Raw genomic sequence first — 25,000 nt, 5'->3', positions numbered from 1 at the left:
AGGCTGGACGACTGAGCAGCAGCCAGTCCAGACTGTCAGGCTGGGTGGGGACTCTGCATGTCAACCCCTTCCAACCCCCCCCCCCCCACCCCCACCCCCCTCTATTCAACCTCTACTCAGACAATTGGTGAGTGAACGTTGAGGTGACTTATATCGTGTTTTACAAACTTAAGGTGTTGTGTGATTATCAGGGGCAGACACCTGTAGTGTACTCAATGTCTTGTGTAATGACTCATTGTATATTAATCTTGACATAGTGAACATTAAGTTAAATTGCTTGAATTATGATATTTATCATGTTGAATATAATTTATGAATTTATTGTTTAAATTGTCTTTAATTTTGTTCCCTAGATCTTGTATTTTCTGCAGCCCGTCCTCCAAAAATGGGGAGGTAAATGTAACAGCACATATAAGTGTAATTATGTACTGTTCCTAGCAGTCAAGAAATGTACTTATTTTCAATTAGTATTAAACCGTACTGTCAAATATATTGTAAATATTTGAGTTTACCTGAAAAGCTGAATACAAAACCACGACCTAGCCTAACCTTCTTAGTGTTTGAAGATAAGCATTTTATTGTTTCTTAATTACAATTAGTACTTAACCTATAGCTATATTGATATTACAGTTTTATAAAACTAATAAAACAAAACAAAAATATTACAATAAAATGTAAAGTAACTCAGTATATTTTCAAATTTTGTATACAATCTCTATTGTTTAATAAAGCTGAAAAAGAAATTCCTGATATTTAAAACTTGTGTATAGCAAATTGAACTTGAAAACTTCATCCTGAAATTCTAAGTGTCTTAACAGAAAACGAGGAGAATAATTGAGGAGGTAAATGTAATGGCACAAGTGGAATTATGTACTATCCCTAACAGTCAGGAAATGAACTTATTAACACTTAGTTATAAACCGTACTGTCAATTCAGAGGATGGGATGATTCTGATATATCCCAAGCCCGAGTGTAGAGCACTCTGAGTTTGTTGCTTTAAAGAATCTTGCATGTACAAGTACACGAGTCTAGCTAATACATGCTAACAACATCTTTGATAATTTTGTGATACAGACAAGTTCCATTCCTTGTCTTGTATGTACTGAATTTAGAATGGATGGTGGCAGCCCTTTCTACCTCTACTTCCACTCTTCTACCTCTTCTATTACTCCACTATCTTGAGGTTATCTTGAGATGATTTCGGGGCTTTAGTGTCCCCGCGGCCCGGTCCTCGACACTAACTTCTACTTCCCCCAGTGATCCAATTCTCTTCCTCCCTCTAACCTCCCCTTTCCCCTGACCACTCCTTCCTTACTCCTCCCTCCTATCTCTCTACCTAAGTACTCCTCGCTACTCCCATACTCCTCCGTCCTCTCTACCTCCCTCACCCCAAACCCTCACTCATTACTTCATCATTTACTACTTTTCATTCCCTTTTCCCGACCCCGTCACATAGGTGGCCGTGGAGCGGGCGAGGACGCTCTCTACCACACACGAAGACATGTTAAGAAATACTGGTACACTGTACGGACAGTCAACAAGTGTTATACTGAGAGAAGCAGTACTGGAAGCCACCTCCAGCCACAACTTTAGGACCCGACTCGCCAAAGAACTTGAGTTAGAATAGTTAAGTGCAGCAAGTACAAGGCTATAGTAGGTAGCCACCTTCCCCACCCCAAGTCCTCCCCCACCTTCCCCGCTCCAAGTCCTCCCCCACCTTCCCCGCCCCAAGTCCTCCCCCACCTTCCCCGCCCCAAGTCCTCCCCCACCTTCCCCGCCCCAAGTCCTCCCCAACCTTCCCCGCCCCAAGTCCTCCCCCAACCTTCCCCTCTCAGTAAGGCAAGTCTGCAGCTGTGTAGTGACGTCATCGCCGCCGCCCTCCCGTCAATGCCTCCCACAATCGATTGTGACGCTGTTGCGTGCGTGTGTGTGTGTGTGTGTGTGTGTGTGTGTGTGTGTGTGTGTGTGCGCGTGCGTGTGCGTGTGTGTGTGTGTGTGTGTGTGTGTGTGTGTGTGTGCGCGTGTGTGTGTGTGTGTGTGCGTGTGTGTGTGTGTGTGTGCGTGCGTGCGTGTGTGTGTGTACTCACCTAATTGTGCTTGCGGGGGTTGAGCTCTGGCTCTTTGGTCCCGCCTCTCAACCGTCAATCAACTGGTGTACAGATTCCTGAGCCTATTGGGCTCTATCATATCTACATTTGAAACTGTGAATGGAGTCAGCCTCCACCACATCACTTCCTAATGCATTCCATTTGCTAACTACTCTGACACTGAAAAAGTTCTTTCTAACGTCTCTGTGGCTCATTTGGGTGGCTCTGTGGCTCACAGCTTCCACCTGTGTCCCCTTGTTCGCGTCCCACCAGTGTTGAAAAGTTCGTCCTTGTTTACCCGGTCGATTCCCCTGAGGATTTTGTAGGTTGTGATCATGTCCCCCCTTTGTTCCTTATTCTCATATCTGATATAGACAAAAATACACGCCACAGCTTCGTGTCGTCCTTTGCAGATGACACAAAAATCAGCATGAAAATTACCTCTGCTGAAGACATTGAAAAACTACAAGCAGATGTCAACAAAGTTTTTGATTGGGCAGCAGAAAATAACATGATGTTTAACAGTGATAAATTTCAGGTACTCAGGTACGGCAAAAATGAGGATCTGAAACATAATACAGGGTACAAAACACAATCGAATCTTCCCATAGTAGGAAAACAGCATGTCAAGGATTTGGGAATAATGATGTCCGACGATCTAACGTTTAGGGAGCATAACCAAGCAAATATCGCGTCAGCCAGAAAAATGATCGGATGGATTACGAGAACTTTCAAATCCAGGGATCCCATCACAATGGTTGTACTCTTCAAGTCACTTGTGCTGTCCCGTCTCGAGTACTGCTCAGTACTCACTTCCCCCTTCAGAGCAGGAGAGATTGCTGAAATAGAGGGAATACAGAGAACATATACAGCACGCATAGACGAGATAAAACACCTAAATTATTGGGATCGTCTCAAAGCTCTCCAAATGTACTCTCTAGAAAGGAGACGAGAGAGATACCAAATAATATACACCTGGAAAATACTGGAGGGTCAGGTCCCAAATCTACACAGTAAAATAACAACGTACTGGAGTGAACGATATGGAAGAAAATGCAAGATTGAACCTGTGAAGAGCAGAGGTGTCATAGGCACAATCAGAGAGCACTGTATAAACATCAGGGGTCCGCGGTTGTTCAACGTCCTCCCAGCGAGCATAAGAAATATTGCCGGAACAACCGTGGACATCTTCAAGAGAAAACTGGACGGTTTTCTAAGAGAAGTTCCGGATCAGCCGGGCTGTGGTGGGTACGTGGCCCTGCGGGCCGCTCCAAGCAACAGCCTGGTGGACCAAACTCTCACAAGTCGAGCCTGGCCTCGGGCCGGGCTTGGGGAGTAGAAGAACTCCCAGAACCCCATCAACCAGGTATCAACCAGGTACTCTTCTGTCTTCCAGTGTCGTGAGGTGCATTTCCCGCAGCCTTTCCTCATAACTCATGCCTCTTAGTTCTGGGACTAGTCTAGTAGCATACCTTTGGACTTTTTCCAGCTTCGTCTTGTGCTTGACAAGGTACGGGCTCCATGCTGGGGCCGCATACTCCAGGATTGGTCTTACATATGTGGTGTACAAGATTCTGAATGATTCCTTACACAGGTTCCTGAACGCCGTTCTGATGTTAGCCAGCCTCGCATATGCCGCAGACGTTATTCTCTTTATGTGGGCTTCAGGAGACAGGTTTGGTGTGATATCAACTCCTAGATCTTTCTCTCTGTCTGTTTCATTAAGTACTTCATCTCCTATTCTGTATCCTGTGCCTGGCCTCCTGTTTCCACTGCCTAGTTTCATTACTTTGCATTTACTCGGGTTGAACTTCAACAGCCATTTGTTGGACCATTCACTCAGTCTATCCAGGTCATCTTGTAGCCTCCTACTATCATCCTCTGTTTCAATCCTCCTCATCGATGACATCGCAAGCAAGGCAAAGACTCAGCCTAAATTCTCAGCCTAAAACTCTCCTGTGTGTGTGTGTGCGTGTGCGTGTGCGCGTGCGTGTGTGTGTGTGTGTGTGTGTGTGTGTGTGTGCGCGTGTGTGTGTGTGTGTGTGTGTGTGTGTGTGTGTGTGTGTGTGTGTGTGTGTGTGTGTGTGTGTGTGTGTGTGCGCGTGTGTGTGTGTGTGTGTGCGTGTGTGTACTCACCTAGTTGTGCTTGCGGGGGATGAGCTCTGCTCTCTCGGCCCCAAGGCCTCTCAACTGTTACTAACTACTAACTAGTTATTATTGTTTTTTCCTTCACACACCCAGGAAGTAGCCCGTGTGAACGTGGTGATGACGGGGACACCAAGGATATCTCCTGACACTGCGGGCAGGATATCCTCCAGGACTCTCCTGTCAATGCGGGCAGGATATCCTCCAGGACTCTCCTGTGACTGCGGGCAGGATATCCTCCAGGACTCTCCTGTGACTGCGGGCAGGATATCCTCCAGGACTCTCCTGTGACTGCGGGCAGGATATCCTCCAGGACTCTCCTGTGACTGCGGGCAGGATATCCTCCAGGACTCTCCTGTGACTGCGGGCAGGATATCCTCCAGGACTCTCCTGTGACTGCGGGCAGGATATCCTCCAGGACTCTCCTGTGACTGCGGGCAGGATATCCTCCAGGACTCTCCTGTGACTGCGGGCAGGATATCCTCCAGGACTCTCCTGTGACTGCGGGCAGGATATCCTCCAGGACTCTCCTGTGACTGCGGGCAGGATATCCTCCAGGACTCTCCTGTGACTGCGGGCAGGATATCCTCCAGGACTCTCCTGTGACTGCGGGCAGGATATCCTCCAGGACTCACCTGTGACTGCGGGCAGGATATCCTCCAGGACTCACCTGTGACTGCGGGCAGGATATCCTCCAGGACTCTCCTGTGACTGCGGGCAGGATATCCTCCAGGACTCACCTGTGACTGCGGGCAGGATATCCTCCAGGACTCTCCTGTGACTGCGGGCAGGATATCCTCCAGGACTCTCCTGTGACTGCGGGCAGGATATCCTCCAGGACTCTCCTGTGACTGCGGGCAGGATATCCTCCAGGACTCTCCTGTGACTGCGGGCAGGATATCCTCCAGGACTCTCCTGTGACTGCGGGCAGGATATCCACCAGGACTCTCCTGTGACTGCGGGCAGGATATCCTCCAGGACTCACCTGTGACTGCGGGCAGGATATCCTCCAGGACTCTCCTGTGACTGCGGGCAGGATATCCTCCAGGACTCTCCTGTGACTGCGGGCAGGATATCCTCCAGGACTCTCCTGTGACTGCGGGCAGGATATCCTCCAGGACTCTCCTGTGACTGCGGGCAGGATATTCTCCAGGACTCTCCTGTGACTGCGGGCAGGATATCCTCCAGGACTCTCCTGTGACTGCGGGCAGGATATCCTCCAGGACTCTCCTGTGACTGCGGGCAGGATATCCTCCAGGACTCTCCTGTGACTGCGGGCAGGATATCCTCCAGGACTCTCCTGTGACTGCGGGCAGGATATCCTCCAGGACTCTCCTGTGACTGCGGGCAGGATATCCTCCAGGACTCTCCTGTGACTGCGGGCAGGATATCCTCCAGGACTCTCCTGTGACTGCGGGCAGGATATCCTCCAGGACTCTCCTGTGACTGCGGGCAGGATATCCTCCAGGACTCTCCTGTGACTGCGGGCAGGATATCCTCCAGGACTCTCCTGTGACTGCGGGCAGGATATCCTCCAGGACTCTCCTGTGACTGCGGGCAGGATATCCACCAGGACTCTCCTGTGACTGCGGGCAGGATATCCTCCAGGACTCTCCTGTGACTGCGGGCAGGATATCCTCCAGGACCTGTTATCGTCACGTGTTGTTTCATCTTGGTAGATGTATTGGTCTGTTCCTACAGTATTGTACAATAAACTTATGTATCAATAATAAACTTTTTCCATGAATAACAAACTTTATCTGGTCATTTTTATTCATAAGGCTGGGCTGTGTTGGGCTGTGTTGGGCTGTGTTGGGCTGTGTTGGGCTGTGTTGGGCTGTGTTGGGCTGTGTTGGGCTGTGTTGGGCTGTGGTGGGCTGTGCTGGGCTGTGCTGGGCTGTGTTGGGCTGTGGTGGGCTGTGCTGGGGTGCGCTGCGCTGTGGTGGGCTATGTTGGGCTATGCTGGGCTGTGCTGGGGTGCGCTGCGCTGTGCTGGGCTGTGGTGGGCTGTGCTGGGCTGTGCTGGGCTGTGTTGGGCTGTGCTGGGCTGTGGTGGGCTGTGCTGGGGTGCGCTGCGCTGTGGTGGGCTATGTTGGGCTATGCTGGGCTGTGCTGGGGTGCGCTGCGCTGTGCTGGGCTGTGCTGGGCTGTGCTGGGCTGTGGTGGGCTGTGCTGGGCTGTGCTGGGCTGTGCTGGGGTGCGCTGCGCTGTGCTGGGCTGTGCTGGGCTGTGCTGGGCTGTGCTGGGGTGCGCTGCGCTGTGCTGGGCTGTGCTGGGCTGTGCTGGGCTGTGGTGGGCTGTGCTGGGGTGCGCTGGGCTGTGTTGGGCTGTGTTGGGCTGTGCTGGGCTGTGTTGGGCTATGCTGGGCTGTGCTGGGGTGCGCTGCGCTGTGGTGGGCTGTGTTGGGCTATGCTGCGCTGTGCTGGGCTGTGCTGGGCTGTGGTTGTGACAGTTGTGTATGGCTACCCTGGGTAGCCATACACTGTGCCATGATGCACAGTGCAGCTACGGTTGGCAGCAGTTGCACGCGGTGATTGATGGGGTCCGCACCACACCTGGGTCGGACAGAGGAGCATCAATCGTAGAGAGGCAGTGTTATGGCAGAGCAGAATTAGATGAGGAGAAGGGAGAGGCGCGAGGCAGTTGTTCCTGTGTTGTGGAGGGCGGGGGGGCGGCGGGCGCCCTCACCGCTTAACACACCCATTCAATTTCCCAGGTTGGTGTAAAGCAGAAGCAACGGCCCCGGGCAGCCATTACCAGGCCTCGGGCGTCGGCAACCATCCTCCGTCCCACTGCCTCTATAGTGTGAGTCCGTCCACTGCCTCTACACTGTGAGTCCGTCCACTGCCTCTACACTGTGAGTCCGTCCACTGCCTCTACACTGTGAGTCCGTCCACTGCCTCTACACTGTGAGTCCGTCCACTGCCTCTACACTGTGAGTCCGTCCACTGCCTCTACACTGTGAGTCCGTCCACTGCCTCTATACTGTAAATCCGTCCACTGCCTCTACACTGTAAGTCCGTCCACTGCCTCTACACTGTGAGTCCAGTCACTGCCTCTACACTGTGAGTCCAGTCACTGCCTCTACACTGTGAGTCCGTCCACTGCCTCTACACTGAGTCCGTCCACTGCCCTGTGAGTCCATCCACTGCCTCTCCACTGTGAGTCCGTCCACTGCCTCTACACTGTGAGTCCGTCCACTGCCTCTACACTGTGAGTCCGTCCACTGCCTCTACACTGTGAGTCCGTCCACTGCCTCTACACTGTGAGTCCGTCCACTGCCTCTACACTGTGAGTCCGTCCACTACCTCTACACTGTGAGTCCGTCCACTACCTCTACACTGTGAGTTCATCCGACTGCCTCTACACTGTGAGTCCGTCCTTTGCCTCTATACTGTGAGTTCATCCCACTGCCTCTACACTGTGAGTCCGTCCACTGCCTCTATACTACCGTACTCGTGATTCAGTCGAGCATCAGAGAGACTCCCGTGTAGTAGGAAGCTGAAGCTGAAGCAATGATCGTGAGCAAGGAAGAACACAAACAATGGGACGATACATGAGGGACACAGGCCCCAGGAGGCTTCCGCCCGCCCACATATGTATACACCCACCACCCACTGCCCCAGGAGGCTTCCGCCCGCCCACATATGTATACACCCACCACCCACTGCCCCAGGAGGCTTCCGCCCGCCCACATATGTATACACCCACCACCCACTGCCCCAGGAGGCTTCCGCCCGCCCACATATGTATACACCCACCACCCACTGCCCCAGGAGGCTTCCGCCCGCCCACATATGTATACACCCACCACCCACTGCCCCAGGAGGCTTCCGCCCGCCCACATATGTATACACCCACCACCCACTGCCCCAGGAGGCTTCCGCCCGCCCACATATGTATACACCCACCACCCACTGCCCCAGGAGGCTTCCGCCCGCCCACATATGTATACACCCACCACCCACTGCCCCAGGAGGCTTCCGCCCGCCCACATATGTATACACCCACCACCCACTGCCCCAGGAGGCTTCCGCCCGCCCACATATGTATACACCCACCACCCACTGCCCCAGGAGGCTTCCTCCCGCCCACATAAGTATACACCCACCACCCACTGCCCCAGGAGGCTTCCGCCCGCCCACATATGTATACACCCACCACCCACGGCCCCAGGAGGCTTCCGCCCGCCCACATATGTATACACCCACCACCCACGGCCCCAGGAGGCTTCCGCCCGCCCACATATGTATACACCCACCACCCACGGCCCCAGGAGGCTTCCGCCCGCCCACATATGTATACACCCACCACCCACTGCCCCAGGAGGCTTCCGCCCGCCCACATATGTATACACCCACCACCCACTGCCCCAGGAGGCTTCCGCCCGCCCACATATGTATACACCCACCACCCACTGCCCCAGGAGGCTTCCTCCCGCCCACATAAGTATACACCCACCACCCACTGCCCCAGGAGGCTTCCGCCCGCCCACATATGTATACACCCACCACCCACGGCTCCAGGAGGCTTCCGCCCGCCCACATATGTATACACCCACCACCCACGGCCCCAGGAGGCTTCCGCCCGCCCACATATGTATACACCCACCACCCACGGCCCCAGGAGGCTTCCGCCCGCCCACATATGTATACACCCACCACCCACGGCCCCAGGAGGCTTCCGCCCGCCCACATATGTATACACCCACCACCCACGGCCCCAGGAGGCTTCCGCCCGCCCACATATGTATACACCCACCACCCACGGCCCCAGGAGGCTTCCGCCCGCCCACATATGTATACACCCACCACCCACGGCCCCGGGGGCTTCCGCCCGCCCACATATGTATACACCCACTACCCACGGCCCCGGGGGCTTCAGCCCGCCCACATATGTATACACCCACCACCCACGGCCCCGGGGGCTTCCGCCCGCCCACATATGTATACACCCACCACCTACTGCCCCGGGGGGCTTCCGCCCGCCCACATATGTATTCACCCACCACCCACTGCCCCAGGGGGCTTCCACCCGCCCACATACGTATACACCCACCACCCAAGGCTCCGGAGGCTTCCGCCCGCCCACATATGTATACACCCGCCACCCACTGCCCCTGGTGGCTGACGTCACCAACCTCCCCTGCCACCTCGCCTGAACTCAATAATTCGACGTTAGTTTTGAGTTATCTTTTACGTCGCTACTGTCCGTCGTGCTGGTGATATTTCCTTACCTTACTAGGTCAGTACAATTAGATGAGTACATACACAGGAGTCAGAGAGTAACGGTAAGGGGCGAGAAGTCGGACTGGCGAACAGTAACGAGTGGAGTCCCTCAAGGACTGGTGCTGGGACCAGTTCTATTTTACGGATAACGCAAAATTAATAAGAAGAGTTGTGACAGATGAGGCTTGTAGGATCCTCCAAGAGGACTTGAACAGGTTGCAGAGATGGTCAGAGAAATGGCTACTGGAGTTCAACACGAGCAAATATAACGTTATGGAAATGACATTAGGTGACTGGAGACCAAAGAGACAGTGCATAATGAAGGGAAACTACCTTCCTGTGACGATTCGAGATAGAGACCTTGGCGTGGACATAACACCTAATCTAACTCCTGAGGCACATATCAATGGGATAACCACAGCAGCGTACTCTACACTGGCAAAAGTTAGAACATCATTCAGAAACCTAAGTAAGGAAGCATTTATTGAGCTTTACACTGCCTACGTGAGACCAGTCTTAGTGTATGCCGCGCCATCATTGAGTCCCCACCCTGAAGAAACACAAAGAAACTGGAAAAGGTTCAGAAGTCTGCGACGAGGCTCGTCCCTGAGTTGCAAGGGATGGGATATGAAGAAAGGAACTAAATCTTACGACACTAGAAAAAAAGGGAACGGGGAGATATGGTAGAAACATAAAATAAAGGGATTGACAGAGTGGAAATAGACGAATGTTCACACTGAATACTAACAGAACAAGGGGGACATGGGAGGAAGCTGGAAACTCAGATGAGGCATAGAGTTGTAAGAGGTTTTCCTTTAGCGTGAGAGTAGTGGAAAAATGGAATACACTTAAGGAGCAAGTTGTGGAAGCAAACTCTATTCATAATTTTAAACTGGATATGATAAGGAAATAGGACAGGAATCATTGCCTTAAATAACCGGTGGCTGGAGAGGCGGGATACAGGAGCCAATGATCGAATGCAGGCACGAATGTGTGAGTACAAGTAGGTGAGTACACACACATTACCTGGACTCCTATACCAGTACGCTGTATATAACAGTACACTGTATATAACAGTACGCTGTATATAACAGTACACAGTATATAACAGTACACTGTATATAACAGTATGCTGTATATAACAGTACACTGTATATAACAGTACACTGTATATAACAGTACACAGTATATAACAGTACACAGTATATAACAGTACACTGTATATAACAGTACTGTATATAACAGTACACTGTATATAACAGTACACTGTATATATAACAGTACACTGTATATAACAGTACACTGTATATAACAGTACACTGTATATAACAGTACGCAGTATATAACAGTACGCAGTATATAACAGTACGCTGTATATAACAGTACACTGTATATAACAGTACTCAGTATATAACAGTACACAGTATATAACAGTACACAGTATATAACAGTACACTGTATATAACAGTACACAGTATATAACAGTACACTGTATATAACAGTACACTGTATATAACAGTACACAGTATATAACAGTACACAGTATATAACAGTACACAGTATATAACAGTACACAGTATATAACAGTACACAGTATATAACAGTACACTGTATATAACAGTACACAGTATATAACAGTACACAGTATATAACAGTACACAGTATATAACAGTACACAGTATATAACAGTACACAGTATATAACAGTACACAGTATATAACAGTACACAGTATATAACAGTACACAGTATATAACAGTACACAGTATATAACAGTACACTGTATATAACAGTACACAGTATATAACAGTACACTGTATATAACAGTACACAGTATATAACAGTACACTGTATATAACAGTACACAGTATATAACAGTACACAGTATATAACAGTACACAGTATATAACAGTACACTGTATATAACAGTACACAGTATATAACAGTACACAGTATATAACAGTACACAGTATATAACAGTACACAGTATATAACAGTACACAGTATATAACAGTACACAGTATATAACAGTACACTGTATATAACAGTACACAGTATATAACAGTACACTGTATATAACAGTACACAGTATATAACAGTACACTGTATATAACAGTACACAGTATATAACAGTACACTGTATATAACAGTACACAGTATATAACAGTACACTGTATATAACAGTACACAGTATATAACAGTACACTGTATATAACAGTACACAGTATATAACAGTACACAGTATATAACAGTACACAGTATATAACAGTACACTGTATATAACAGTACACAGTATATAACAGTACACAGTATATAACAGTACACAGTATATAACAGTACACAGTATATAACAGTACACAGTATATAACAGTACACAGTATATAACAGTACACTGTATATAACAGTACACAGTATATAACAGTACACAGTATATAACAGTACACAGTATATAACAGTACACTGTATATAACAGTACACAGTATATAACAGTACACAGTATATAACAGTACACTGTATATAACAGTACACAGTATATAACAGTACACTGTATATAACAGTACACAGTATATAACAGTACACTGTATATAACAGTACACAGTATATAACAGTACACAGTATATAACAGTACACTGTATATAACAGTACACAGTATATAACAGTACACTGTATATAACAGTACACAGTATATAACAGTACACTGTATATAACAATTTCTTGTAATATTCATCTAGCTTGATAGAGGAAGTTGAGAGCTTTCCTTTGACTTACTTTCCATATTTGTTTTTTATGTAAACTAGCTGAGTGTTTAACATGTGTTGCCTCTGTTTAGCGTGATGATAACATGTGTTGCCTCTGTTTAGCGTGATGATAGCATGTGTTGCCTCTGTTTAGCGTGATGATAGCATGTGTTGCCTCTCTTTAGCGTGATGATAACATGTGTTGCCTCTGTTTAGCGTGATGATAGCATGTGTTGCCTCTCTTTAACGTGATGGTAGCATGTGTTGCCTCTCTTTAGCGTGATGATAACATGTGTTGCCTCTGTTTAGCGTGATGATAGCATGTGTTGCCTCTCTTTAACGTGATGGTAGCATGTGTTGCCTCTCTTTAGCGTGATGATAACATGTGTTGCCTCTCTTTAGCGTGATGATAACATGTGTTGCCTCTCTTTAGCGTGATGATAACATGTGTTGCCACTCTCTAGCGTGATGATAGCATGTGTTGCCTCTCTTTAACGTGATGGTAGCATGTGTTGCCTCTCTTTAGCGTGATGATAACATGTGTTGCCTCTCTTTAGCGTGATGATAACATGTGTTGCCACTCTCTAACGTGATGATAGCATGTGTTGCCTCTCTTTAACGTGATGGTAGCATGTGTTGCCTCTCTTTAGCGTGATGATATCATGTGTTGCATCTCTCTAACGTGATGATAGCATGTGTTGCCTCTCTTTAGCGTGATGGTAGCATGTGTTGCATCTCTCTAACGTGATGATAGCATGTGTTGCATCCCTCTAACGTGATGATAGCATGTGTTGCATCCCTCTAACGTGATGATAGCATGTGTTTGCATCTCTCTAGCGTGATGATAGCATGTTTTGCATCTCTCTAGCGTGATGATAGCATGTGTTGCATCTCTCTAACGTGATGATAGCATGTGTTGCATCCCTCTAACGTGATGATAGCATGTGTTTGCATCTCTCTAGCGTGATGATAGCATGTGTTACCTCTGTTTAGCGTGATGATAGCATGTGTTGCCTCTCTCTAACGTGATGATAGCATGTGTTGCATCTCTCTAGCGTGATGATAGCATGTGTTGCCTCTCTTTAGCGTTATGATAGCATGTGTTGCCTCTGTTTAGCGTGATGATAACATAAAATGATGGAAAATCAGCATTCCGATTTTCCTGTAGGTTATGGGCGCGCCACTTGGTTAAACACCCTTGGGTCTGCTCAGTCACTGGCTGGGTGACCGAACAGTGGACCGCCTTGTGGGAAAAACCTGCTGGGATTGATATAAGAGGAGACTACCAGGGACTTGTACTGAACTAAATTAAAAAATTACTGTCTGCAAATTAATTCAATTAAAATCTCTAGCTAGGGTTGTAAATCCTAGATCCTCTTTTCCTAATGACAGACTGTGGGCTGTAAGGGACAGGTGGGGTGAATGACTATGTTGATAGAAGTTCCAATCCACCTGTAGACAGGGATCTCACATCAGCTTGTATTTTATACAAGGATAAGATTTAATAAATTCAGTTATCTGACTGAACACTGGCTCTGTTTAAATCAGAGATTTAAACATACATAGTCTAACCTAGTACCATAACTTAACAGCCAATATGTTCTTATACTATAAACAACAAATTAATGGTAAAAGTATAAATAAATGACCTTAAATGGAGTCTTAATACTATTAACTTAGTACTAGAAATTATATTCAATTAAATGAACTTATATGATAACTTATAAATAACTAAGCAAGCAATTGATAACTTAATTTATATATTCAAATATATATGCAGACATATTCACTTTATACAGTTAGCTTGACTGAATCTCTTCCAAGACTGTGGACACTTGTGAGGTTTTTACTTATTGAGGCTGAATTCTTTTCTGACAGAATGGACACTCATGAGGTTCAGTGCTTGGATAAGATTCACAGCTACACTACAATTTTAATAAACTTACTGATATGTGAGGCTTAGCCTCGCTTTTTAACCAACAGACAGATTTATAGGATATTAAAGTTACACAAGCATACAATTGGCCAATCATACACCAAACAACCTTCAATATACTTCTCTGCCAGTCGGGGTGCCTGTCTGACAAGTTTGCCAGACTGATTAACTCTCTCTTGTTGAGTTTAGGCACGATATTTTGCTACAGCGTTGCTGTATGATGATCTGGTAGCGTTGCTACGTGATTATCCTGCAGTTGCAGAAGAATGATTCGAGATAAAAGTTTATGAATGAAGGTGGAGGAAACCGTGTCACTGATCTCCACTATACACTCTATTTTATGTGAATGTTCACGGATTTTCCTTGTAGATATTGTCCAGGTACTCCCCCAGTTCTAGAGAGTATTCACTGGCGATAAAAATGTTAGATAAGGTGTCCTTGAGCTGGTAATGTTCGCTAAGGATCAGTCACTTGTTCACTCATTTGTAAACAAACGCGGAGTGCCTCGAGGCATCGTCGTGGGCGCTTCTCGCCCCCCGAGAGCCTTCCCCCTCTCCCTTGAGAGGTAGCTTGCTATGAATATTGATTGATTATTTTTACAGTCTAGACTTATGATTAAGATAAGATGTGATTATAATATAATTAGATATAAGATTTAAAGATTATAAGTAGTATTTGTAAGTACCACTGAATCTTATTAAGGATTTGATTTTTAATCCTACCGGATGTTGAATCAATGTTCCAATAGTTTTTTTAATTAAGAAGTCCTTCTAGAAGCTTCTGGATCCTTGAAAGATCATGTACAAAGTCACGTAGGCATCAAAAGGGCCCCTGTTGCGTACGTGTTCATGGTGCCATTGTCATCCAGGATCAAGCTATAATGAATCTTTAAAGATTCATTATATGATTTTGATACATTTTAGATATGATTTTGATATGATTTAGATATGATATAGAAATTATACATTTCTTAGATGATTATTAGATATGGTGGGTAAAAATTTCCCACATCTTCCAGAGGGAGAGAACTGGCACAGAGTCCAATACTTAGGACAATAGTAACCATATGTATTTATTTACTCTCCATTGGATTGATAATACAAGTGCAGATTTTGCTTGCACTTTTCTGCTGCTGTCCGTTGTGGACGATTGTGTCTGTTAGGAGTCAGTGGGTCTTGTGGAGTTAGAGTGTCTTGAGGTCTCTCAGGATCTAACTGCAGCTGGCTCACTGATTCCATGTGGATGAGTTTGTCCAATGTCTTCAGGGAAGTTGTTCCTTTAGACAGGATTTTGACTATTCTCAAAATCCCCTGACTATCTGGATGGACTGAGACAACTTTACCTAATGGCCAGTCAGCCCTAGGGCCATCACTGTCTACCAAGACAATATCGCCAGGTTGGAGATTAGATATATTATGTGGGACGTTGGCCCCATAGTGATGTTCTCGTAGAGATGTAAGATATTCTTTTGTCCAAACATCATTCCATTTTTGGATTATGCTGGACAGATGCTTATACCCCTGAACCAACTCGCTCTGACCCACATATGAGGGATCTCTGATCTCATCATCCACTAGAGATGGTACTGGAGTCAGAAGTCTTCCATACATTAGATGGGCAGGACTTAATGGCTCATGTTGAGTAGGATCCTCAGACAAGTAAGTCAACGGCCGGTTATTCACCCTTGATTCTATTTCCGTGATTACTGTCTGGAGTTCTTGAAGATTGATTTTCTGACGGTGTAGAGATTTTCTCAAGGATCTTTTTACAGTTCCTATTAACCGTTCATAAAATCCTCCGTGCCATGGGGCTCTCGGAGGGATAAATTTCCATCTGCAATGACGCTGTTCCAGTGTGGAAGTAACTGCAGGATGGGAACAGATTTCCCGTAGACACGCTTCTCCAGCTACCAAGTTTGCTCCGTTATCTGAAATCATCAGCTTAGGGCATGATCGGCGTGCTGCGAATCTGCGGAAAGCTTGAATAAATGATTGAGCAGTCATATCGGGTGTTACCTCTAGATGTACTGCCCTGGTGGTAGCACAGGTGAACAGACAGATGTATGCCTTGATAGGTTGCTTATCTGCAGTCCCTGTTAGATATATTGCTCCTGTATAATCTACTCCTGTCGTTTCGAAAGGTTGTAGATGGACCACTCGTTCCTTTGGTAGGGGTGGTGGCCCTGGATAAGAGCAAGTTCTTGCATCGTACCTTCGGCATATCATGCAATTCTTCAAGATTGATTTGACTGACTGTCTTCCCTGAGGAATCCAGTACTGCTGTCTGATTTGTGTGAGTGTGTCTAACACTCCTCCATGTTTGATGATTTGTTGATGTGTATGTAACACAATCAACCTTGTGATCCAATGATTTTTTGGTAAAAGCCATGGATGCACGGTATCTAGATTGATATCTGCGTGTTTAAGTCTCCCTCCACAACGCAGAATGTTGTGATTTTCTTGGTCTATCCACAGACCGAGATTGTGTTTTAACTTATGCGGAAGATTTTCATAGTTATTCCCATAAGTTTCTCTCTGGGCTTGTCTTACCCAATAGATAAGTGCATCAGGAAAAGTGTATTTTATACCTTTTTTCCTGAGATAATGAAACACGTTCTGTGTTACATTGATTAATTTGATGAGCGAGGAGTAATGAGTACAATCCAAGACTGATATTTGAGCTTGCTGCCTGGTGGTAGTTATGGTTTGTGTCGTAATGACGTGTGGCTTTTGTCCAGGCCAACTACCATTCACTAACCATCGAGGCCCATGAAACCAAATATCTGCCTTTGCAAACTGTTTAAATGTCATACCTCTTGATAAGAGATCAGCTGGATTATCCTTTGTTGGTACATGCAACAATCGAAAGCCTGCGGAAATTTCTTTAATTTCCGAGACGCGATTTTTTACATATGGAGTTGGACAGTTGTCGTTTCGTACCCATTGTAAGACAGCTTCATTGTCAGACCATATAATGACATCTTTGATGTTCATGGTAGACAAGACTTGTTTGATATGCACTGCTAAGCGTGTTCCAGTTAGCAGTGCTGTTAGTTCCATCTGAGGCAAAGTCCTCTTTTTTAATGGAGCGACTCTGGCCTTAGAGGTGATAAGATATGATTGATTAGAAGTCACTAAGTAAGCACAAGCTCCAAAAGCTTTGGCTGACGAGTCTGCGAATACATGTAGTGATACTTCTTCATTTTCCTCGACTATGTGTCTTGGAAAGATTATCTTTTCAACTAAAGTTTGTTCTTGAGCTACTTCCATCCAAGCTTTTTGTAACTGGATTGGTAGTGGATCATCCCAACCAACATTAGCTTTCCATGCTTCTTGCACTAATAAACGCCACTTGATAGTCAAAGGATTTAGTAGACCAAGTGGGTCGAATACTTTGCTAACTTGTGAAAGCAAATCCCTTTTTGTAGTGATGTTGTAATTTACTGGCACAGATTTGATCGATATTGTGTCCGAGATTAAATCCCAATCCATACCTAACACCTTTTGTGATTCTGGTACGTGATATTCAGGGTAATCTCTTGCTATTTGATTATTCAATGTTGCATTATTAGAGGCCCAAGATTGTAGTGGCATGTTGGCACCTCGTAGCTCCTTGTTAGCCTCTTGATATAATTGTAACAGTTCAGTAGTACTGTTAACTGTCCCTTGAAAATTATCTACATATAGATTTTGACTGATTTCAGTCTTACAGGGACTTGATGATTTCTTCAGATGAGTATCTAGAGTTGCTTGCAACAGAAATGGACTGCTTGTCGCGCCAAAAAGAACTGATGAGAATCTGAAAGTCACTACTGGACTATTGACATCTTCTGGGTTCTCTACCCATAGAAACTTAGTGAAGTCTCTATCTTCTTCCTGTAAGCCAACTCTTAGAAAGGCCTTACTTATATCTGCTGAATACGCATATTTGTTAAGTCTAAACTTCAACAGTATGTCATACAATTTCTGAGTTAGACTTGGACCTGTTTGCAAACAATCATTTAGACTGGTTCCTTGGGGTCCAGATTTAGAGCTACAATTAAAAACTATCCGTAAAGGAGTTGTTTTTGATTCTCTCTTTACAGCCATGTGTGGTAAAAAATGGCCTATTTGCTTATTGTCATGTTTCACGACTTCGATGAATTTATTCTTTAATTGTTGAGCAATAATCTCATGATAGAGTTTTAAATGCTCAGGCCTTTTTCTTAGCTTTGCTAGTTGAGATTTAAATTGACTATAAGCCATGTGATAATTGGTAGGTAAGGTTTTATGGTTTATTTTCCATGGTAGCCTTACCCAGTACTGTCCATCATTGTACTGTACAGTTTCTAAGTATTGATTGTATGCACAGACATCATCAGGACTTGGTTGTTCAGGAATTATTCCTATGGCATCAAGTTCCCACAATTGAGGTACAGATTCCAATCCATCATCAATCATGTGGGGGATTTTAAGTGGTGACTGTTCTTTGCCTAGTCATGCCACTATTACAGTTTCTGTATGATGTGATTTTTCAGGAGTTGAAGGTTCAAGATCTAGTATAGGTCCTGTCATCAATATGCCTCCTGCTGATTTGAGTATATTCATACCCATAGATTCTTCTGATCCCAGAATGAATCGATGATAGTAGTCAGCTCCAATCAGGATTCCGATATCTCCTATGTAGTCAGAATCAAGCAGAGGATCTGCTAATTGTATTCCTTTTTCTTTTAGGAATTTAATTGTGGCTGTCAGACCAGTCACTCCCATTTCAGTAGGAATTTTATCAACTACTATGGCTTCTACTGTCCTTTGGGATGTACCTAGACAGACATTGAGTTTTACTACTGGAAAGGTTCTACGACCAGAATTAGTAAAAAACCCTGATATGGATGTAGATACTTGCTTTGAAGATTTAAGTTGTAAATCTTCTGCCATCTTTTTACTGATAAAGGTTTTCTGTGACCCTTGATCAAAAAAGCCTCTAGTTGGAATACAAATTCCTTGATTGCATAGTTCTAGCTGTGCAGTAGGCAATATGGCTGTTGTAACAATTTCTGTATCCAAGTCGTTGACATTGCTCATTACTGTACAGAATTGTACGGCTGTTGTGGTATTATCATCTTTGGGCTTTGCCTGAGATGCAGGTTGATTATTGGAAGTCTGTGATCTGGATTGAGTGTTAATATCACCACAGAGTGCTGTGTGATGTACACTTTTATGACAATATTGGCAGTTCTGCAATTGAGTGATACACTCACTAGTATCGTGCTTCCGTAGACAACGGATGCACCTGTTCAGAGATTTCAGTCGATCGATTCGACTGGCACGGCCTTCATAAACTGTGCATTGATAAATGGTATGTGCTTCTTGACAGAATAAACATTTTGGGGCACTTGTAGCTCCTTTTGTCTTATCTGTCTTAGGAGCTTGGTTTCCTACAGTTCTGTTAACTGTGGGGGATATAGCATAAGAGCCAACATTATTCTGTTTCCACTTTGCAGAAGAGGAGTTTTGTTGCCTTGATTTTTGACTGCCATTCTGGACATTTTTGCTTTTGTCCTTGGATTCACCTTTGGGGATTTTTTCTTGAGATCTAAGTTTTCCTCGGCTTCGTAATCTTTGTACGTAAGCTCGAAGTCCATCAAAGATTTGGCTTTGTGATAAGATGTTGTTACAAGTATGTAAAACTTGTAGGTAAGTAATTACATGCAAGTAGGTCATACAAGCATGTAACACTTGTACTCCTCCAAGGATTTCCTTAAAGGATGAATTGTATCTGTAATAATGTGTATCTACATTATTCATGATGTGATGAAGCATTTTGCTTTTTCTTTTTTTCTCGGCTTTGCCTTTTCTATTAAGTAAGTCTCTTTGAGATGCTTGATTAACTTCAGATTTTCTGAGGCTGCTTTCACTCCAGTGAAAGCATGAGATTAGGTGATCAAGACTATATTCTTGGATTAAGATAGTTATCTTAGATGGATGATAATATTTGTATTGACATTGTCAATGTGTTGTTAGCCTTTCAGATTGTGATGTGAGATTAAGATTGGTCTTAATCCCCAATTGTAGACTATTGTAGCCAAGTGATGATGACATTTGTCTATCACCTGATTTAAATGGTCTGTAGGCTGTAGATTCAAGTGATTTTTTAGACACTTTGTGTCCTTTTCTTTTCTGTTTCAGTTGCTGGTGGAATACTGTTAGTCATTTTGACCTTTTCCGAGTTTCGGAGATTCCGAGATTTTTCTCTTTTTTCTGATGAATATGTTTGATGTTAATGTATTTTGATAAATGAGTTTTCCTGTCTACTTAGGTAATGATTCCAAAGATCGTCCTTCATTTCCTCCCTGGAATCTGGTTGTAGCAGGTGTTCAATTATCAAAAGTACTGTAATAATTTGATTTGTGACCCGAATGCACGAATGCACCAAGTTGGTAAATCTTGTAATAATTTTTTAAAAATAGTAAATGGCACTATTTTTGCAAAGTTATTACAAAATCTGTTACCATAATAATAGTTAGATAAAATACAGTAGAATGTCTACTGGTTTTACCTGGAATAGGGTTTGTACAGTTGATTATGGTTAGATTGTAATGAATGCTCTTACAGTGATGATAACACTTTTTTAAAGAATATTATGTAATGAGCAGCTCTGAAAATCAGAAGATTAGAGATAATGCTAGATAATACACTTAAATATATATGTAATGTTACCACAATGAGGTAGGTAATGGTATTTATGATTAAGATGCAGTTGTGTCTGTGACACTGATATACTTAAGTACTGTTGTTTCTTAACACAAACCAATATTAGTATGCTATGAATGCTTACTAGTTAATGGATATGGTGGCTTAAGCCACTGCAAACTATTTGTTTACTTAGATATATAGCTATGATAAATATTGGCTGATAGCTAGGTTAGGCTAGAATATGTAAGAATTATTCCAATGCAAAATCAAGAAGTTTCTTATGTATTTGGCATTGAAATATTCGGTAAACGAATGATCATAAATATCTAGGTACAAAAGACCATTATTATCTAGGTTCGAAGGACCATTAATGTGGGAAAAACCTGCTGGGATTGATATAAGAGGAGACTACCAGGGACTTGTACTGAACTAAATTAAAAAATTACTGTCTGCAAATTAATTCAATTAAAATCTCTAGCTAGGGTTGTAAATCCTAGATCCTCTTTTCCTAATGACAGACTGTGGGCTGTAAGGGACAGGTGGGGTGAATGACTATGTTGATAGAAGTTCCAATCCACCTGTAGACAGGGATCTCACATCAGCTTGTATTTTATACAAGGATAAGATTTAATAAATTCAGTTATCTGACTGAACACTGGCTCTGTTTAAATCAGAGATTTAAACATACATAGTCTAACCTAGTACCATAACTTAACAGCCAATATGTTCTTATACTATAAACAACAAATTAATGGTAAAAGTATAAATAAATGACCTTAAATGGAGTCTTAATACTATTAACTTAGTACTAGAAATTATATTCAATTAAATGAACTTATATGATAACTTATAAATAACTAAGCAAGCAATTGATAACTTAATTTATATATTCAAATATATATGCAGACATATTCACTTTATACAGTTAGCTTGACTGAATCTCTTCCAAGACTGTGGACACTTGTGAGGTTTTTACTTATTGAGGCTGAATTCTTTTCTGACAGAATGGACACTCATGAGGTTCAGTGCTTGGATAAGATTCACAGCTACACTACAATTTTAATAAACTTACTGATATGTGAGGCTTAGCCTCGCTTTTTAACCAACAGACAGATTTATAGGATATTAAAGTTACACAAGCATACAATTGGCCAATCATACACCAAACAACCTTCAATATACTTCTCTGCCAGTCGGGGTGCCTGTCTGACAAGTTTGCCAGACTGATTAACTCTCTCTTGTTGAGTTTAGGCACGATATTTTGCTACAGCGTTGCTGTATGATGATCTGGTAGCGTTGCTACGTGATTATCCTGCAGTTGCAGAAGAATGATTCGAGATAAAAGTTTATGAATGAAGGTGGAGGAAACCGTGTCACTGATCTCCACTATACACTCTATTTTATGTGAATGTTCACGGATTTTCCTTGTAGATATTGTCCAGGTACTCCCCCAGTTCTAGAGAGTATTCACTGGCGATAAAAATGTTAGATAAGGTGTCCTTGAGCTGGTAATGTTCGCTAAGGATCAGTCACTTGTTCACTCATTTGTAAACAAACGCGGAGTGCCTCGAGGCATCGTCGTGGGCGCTTCTCGCCCCCCGAGAGCCTTCCCCCTCTCCCTTGAGAGGTAGCTTGCTATGAATATTGATTGATTATTTTTACAGTCTAGACTTATGATTAAGATAAGATGTGATTATAATATAATTAGATATAAGATTTAAAGATTATAAGTAGTATTTGTAAGTACCACTGAATCTTATTAAGGATTTGATTTTTAATCCTACCGGATGTTGAATCAATGTTCCAATAGTTTTTTAATTAAGAAGTCCTTCTAGAAGCTTCTGGATCCTTGAAAGATCATGTACAAAGTCACGTAGGCATCAAAAGGGCCCCTGTTGCGTACGTGTTCATGGTGCCATTGTCATCCAGGATCAAGCTATAATGAATCTTTAAAGATTCATTATATGATTTTGATACATTTTAGATATGATTTTGATATGATTTAGATATGATATAGAAATTATACATTTCTTAGATGATTATTAGATATGGTGGGTAAAAATTTCCCACACGCCTCACCGGTGGGCTCGTGCGGGGGGGGGGGGGGGGCGAGATACCCAACACGGCTCCCATGATTGGAAACTGAACCATTTGGGGACAATTATAATCCTTTAGTTTTATAATTGAAAACATCATTATTTTTTGTGTACTTCCTGTGCATCAGTGTGGGGGTCTCTGGCAGGTGTGTACTTCATGTGCATCAGTGTGGGGGTCTCTGGCAGGTGTGTACTTCATGTGCATCAGTGTGGGGGTCTCTGGCAGGTGTGTACTTCCTGTGCATCAGTGTGGGGGTCTCTGGCAGGTGTGTACTTCATGTGCATCAGTGTGGGGGTCTCTGGCAGGTGTGTACTTCATGTGCATCAGTGTGGGGGTCTCTGGCAGGTGTGTACTTCCTGTGCATCAGTGTGGGGGTCTCTGGCAGGTGTGTACTTCCTGTGCATCAGTGTGAGGGGTCTCTGGCAGGTGTGTACTTCATGTGCATCAGTGTGAGGGGTCTCTGGCAGGTGTGTACTTCATGTGCATCAGTGTGGGGGTCTCTGGCAGGTGTGTACTTCATGTGCATCAGTGTGGGGGTCTCTGGCAGGTGTGTACTTCATGTGCATCAGTGTGGGGGTCTCTGGCAAGTGTGTGTACTTCCTGTGCATCAGTGTGAGGGTCTCTGGCAGGTGTGTACTTCCTGTGCATCAGTGTGGGGGTCTCTGGCAAGTGTGTGTACTTCCTGTGCATCAGTGTGAGGGGTCTCTGGCAGGTGTGTACTTCCTGTGCATCAGTGTGAGGGGTCTCTGGCAGGTGTGTACTTCCTGTGCATCAGTGTGGGGGTCTCTGGCAGGTGTGTACTTCCTGTGCATCAGTGTGAGGGTCTCTGGCAGGTGTGTACTTCCTGTGCATCAGTGTGGGGGTCTCTGGCAGGTGTGTACTTCCTGTGCATCAGTGTGAGGGGTCTCTGGCAGGTGTGTACTTCCTGTGCATCAGTGTGAGGGGTCTCTGGCAGGTGTGTACTTCCTGTGCATCAGTGTGGGGGGTCTCTGGCAGGTGTGTACTTCCTGTGCATCAGTGTGAGGGTCTCTGGCAGGTGTGTACTTCCTGTGCATCAGTGTGGGGGTCTCTGGCAGGTGTGTACTTCCTGTGCATCAGTGTAAGGGTCTCTGGCAGGTGTGTACTTCCTGTGCATCAGTGTGCGGGGTCTCTGGCAGGTGTGTACTTCCTGTGCATCAGTGTGAGGGTCTCTGGCAGGTGTGTACGTCCTGTGCATCAGTGTGAGGTTCTCTGGCAGGTGTGTACTTCCTGTGCATCAGTGTGCGGGGTGTCTGGCAGGTGTGTACTTCCTGTGCATCAGTGTGCGGGGTCTCTGGCAGGTGTGTACTTCCTGTGCATCAGTGTGCGGGGTTTCTGGCAGGTGTGTACTTCCTGTGCATCAGTGTACGGGGTCTCTGGCAGGTGTGTACTTCCTGTGCATCAGTGTGCGGGGTCTCTGGCAGGTGTGTACTTCCTGTGCATCAGTGTGCGGGGTCTCTGGCAGGTGTGTACTTCCTGTGCATCAGTGTGAGGGTGTCTGGCAGGTGTGTACTTCCTGTGCATCAGTGTGTGGCGTTTCTGGCAGGTGTGTACTTCCTGTGCATCAGTGTGCGGGGTCTCTGGCAGGTGTGTACTTCCTGTGCATCAGTGTGAGGGTGTCTGGCAGGTGTGTACTTCCTGTGCATCAGTGTGAGGGTCTCTGGCAGGTGTGTACTTCCTGTGCATCAGTGTGAGGGTGTCTGGCAGGTGTGTACTTCCTGTGCATCAGTGTGAGGGTGTCTGGCAGGTGTGTACTTCCTGTGCATCAGTGTGAGGGTCTCTGGCAGGTGTGTACTTCCTGTGCATCAGTGTAAGGGTGTCTGGCAGGTGTGTACTTCCTGTGCATCAGTGTGAAGGGTCTCTGGCAGGTGTGTACTTCCTGTGCATCAGCGTGAGGGGTCTCTGGCAGGTGTGTACTTCCTGTACATCTGTGTCAGGGTTTCTGTCAGGTGTGTACATCTATGTGAGGGGTCTCTGGCAGGTGTGTACTCCCTGTGCATCAGTGTGAAGGGTCTCTGGCAGGTGTGTACTTCCTGTGCATCAGCGTGAGGGGTCTCTGGCAGTTGTGTACTTCCTGT

The 25,000-nt window shown here is 45.1% G+C and overlaps 2 protein-coding genes across 10 annotated transcripts in view; both read right to left on the bottom strand.

The window, feature by feature from the left end:
• The window catches only part of LOC123767550 (sodium voltage-gated channel paralytic), a 328,629-nt gene that overhangs the window by 279,902 nt on the left and 23,727 nt on the right, over positions 1–25,000 (bottom strand). The gene's annotated exons all lie outside the window — the stretch shown is intronic.
• Positions 18,609–22,374, bottom strand: LOC138355437 (uncharacterized). The gene is made up of 2 exons (XM_069310344.1): positions 21,880–22,374; positions 18,609–21,385 (listed from the first exon to the last, which is right to left on the bottom strand). The coding sequence occupies exon 2, from the start codon at positions 19,932–19,934 to the stop codon at positions 18,609–18,611; it is 1,326 nt and encodes a 441-aa protein (XP_069166445.1). The 5' UTR covers positions 19,935–21,385; positions 21,880–22,374.

This window comes from Procambarus clarkii, chromosome 67 (assembly GCF_040958095.1).
Source record: "Procambarus clarkii isolate CNS0578487 chromosome 67, FALCON_Pclarkii_2.0, whole genome shotgun sequence".
Taxonomy (NCBI): Eukaryota; Metazoa; Arthropoda; class Malacostraca; order Decapoda; family Cambaridae; genus Procambarus; species Procambarus clarkii.
Note: the sequence above shows the minus strand (reverse complement) of the source record. Positions and strands in the feature narration are given on the sequence as shown.

Bases quoted from the DNA above. Each gene is read 5' to 3' on its own strand.
- LOC138355437 (XM_069310344.1), bottom strand. From the start codon at position 19,934: ATGCTTCATCACATCATGAATAATGTAGATACACATTATTACAGATAC.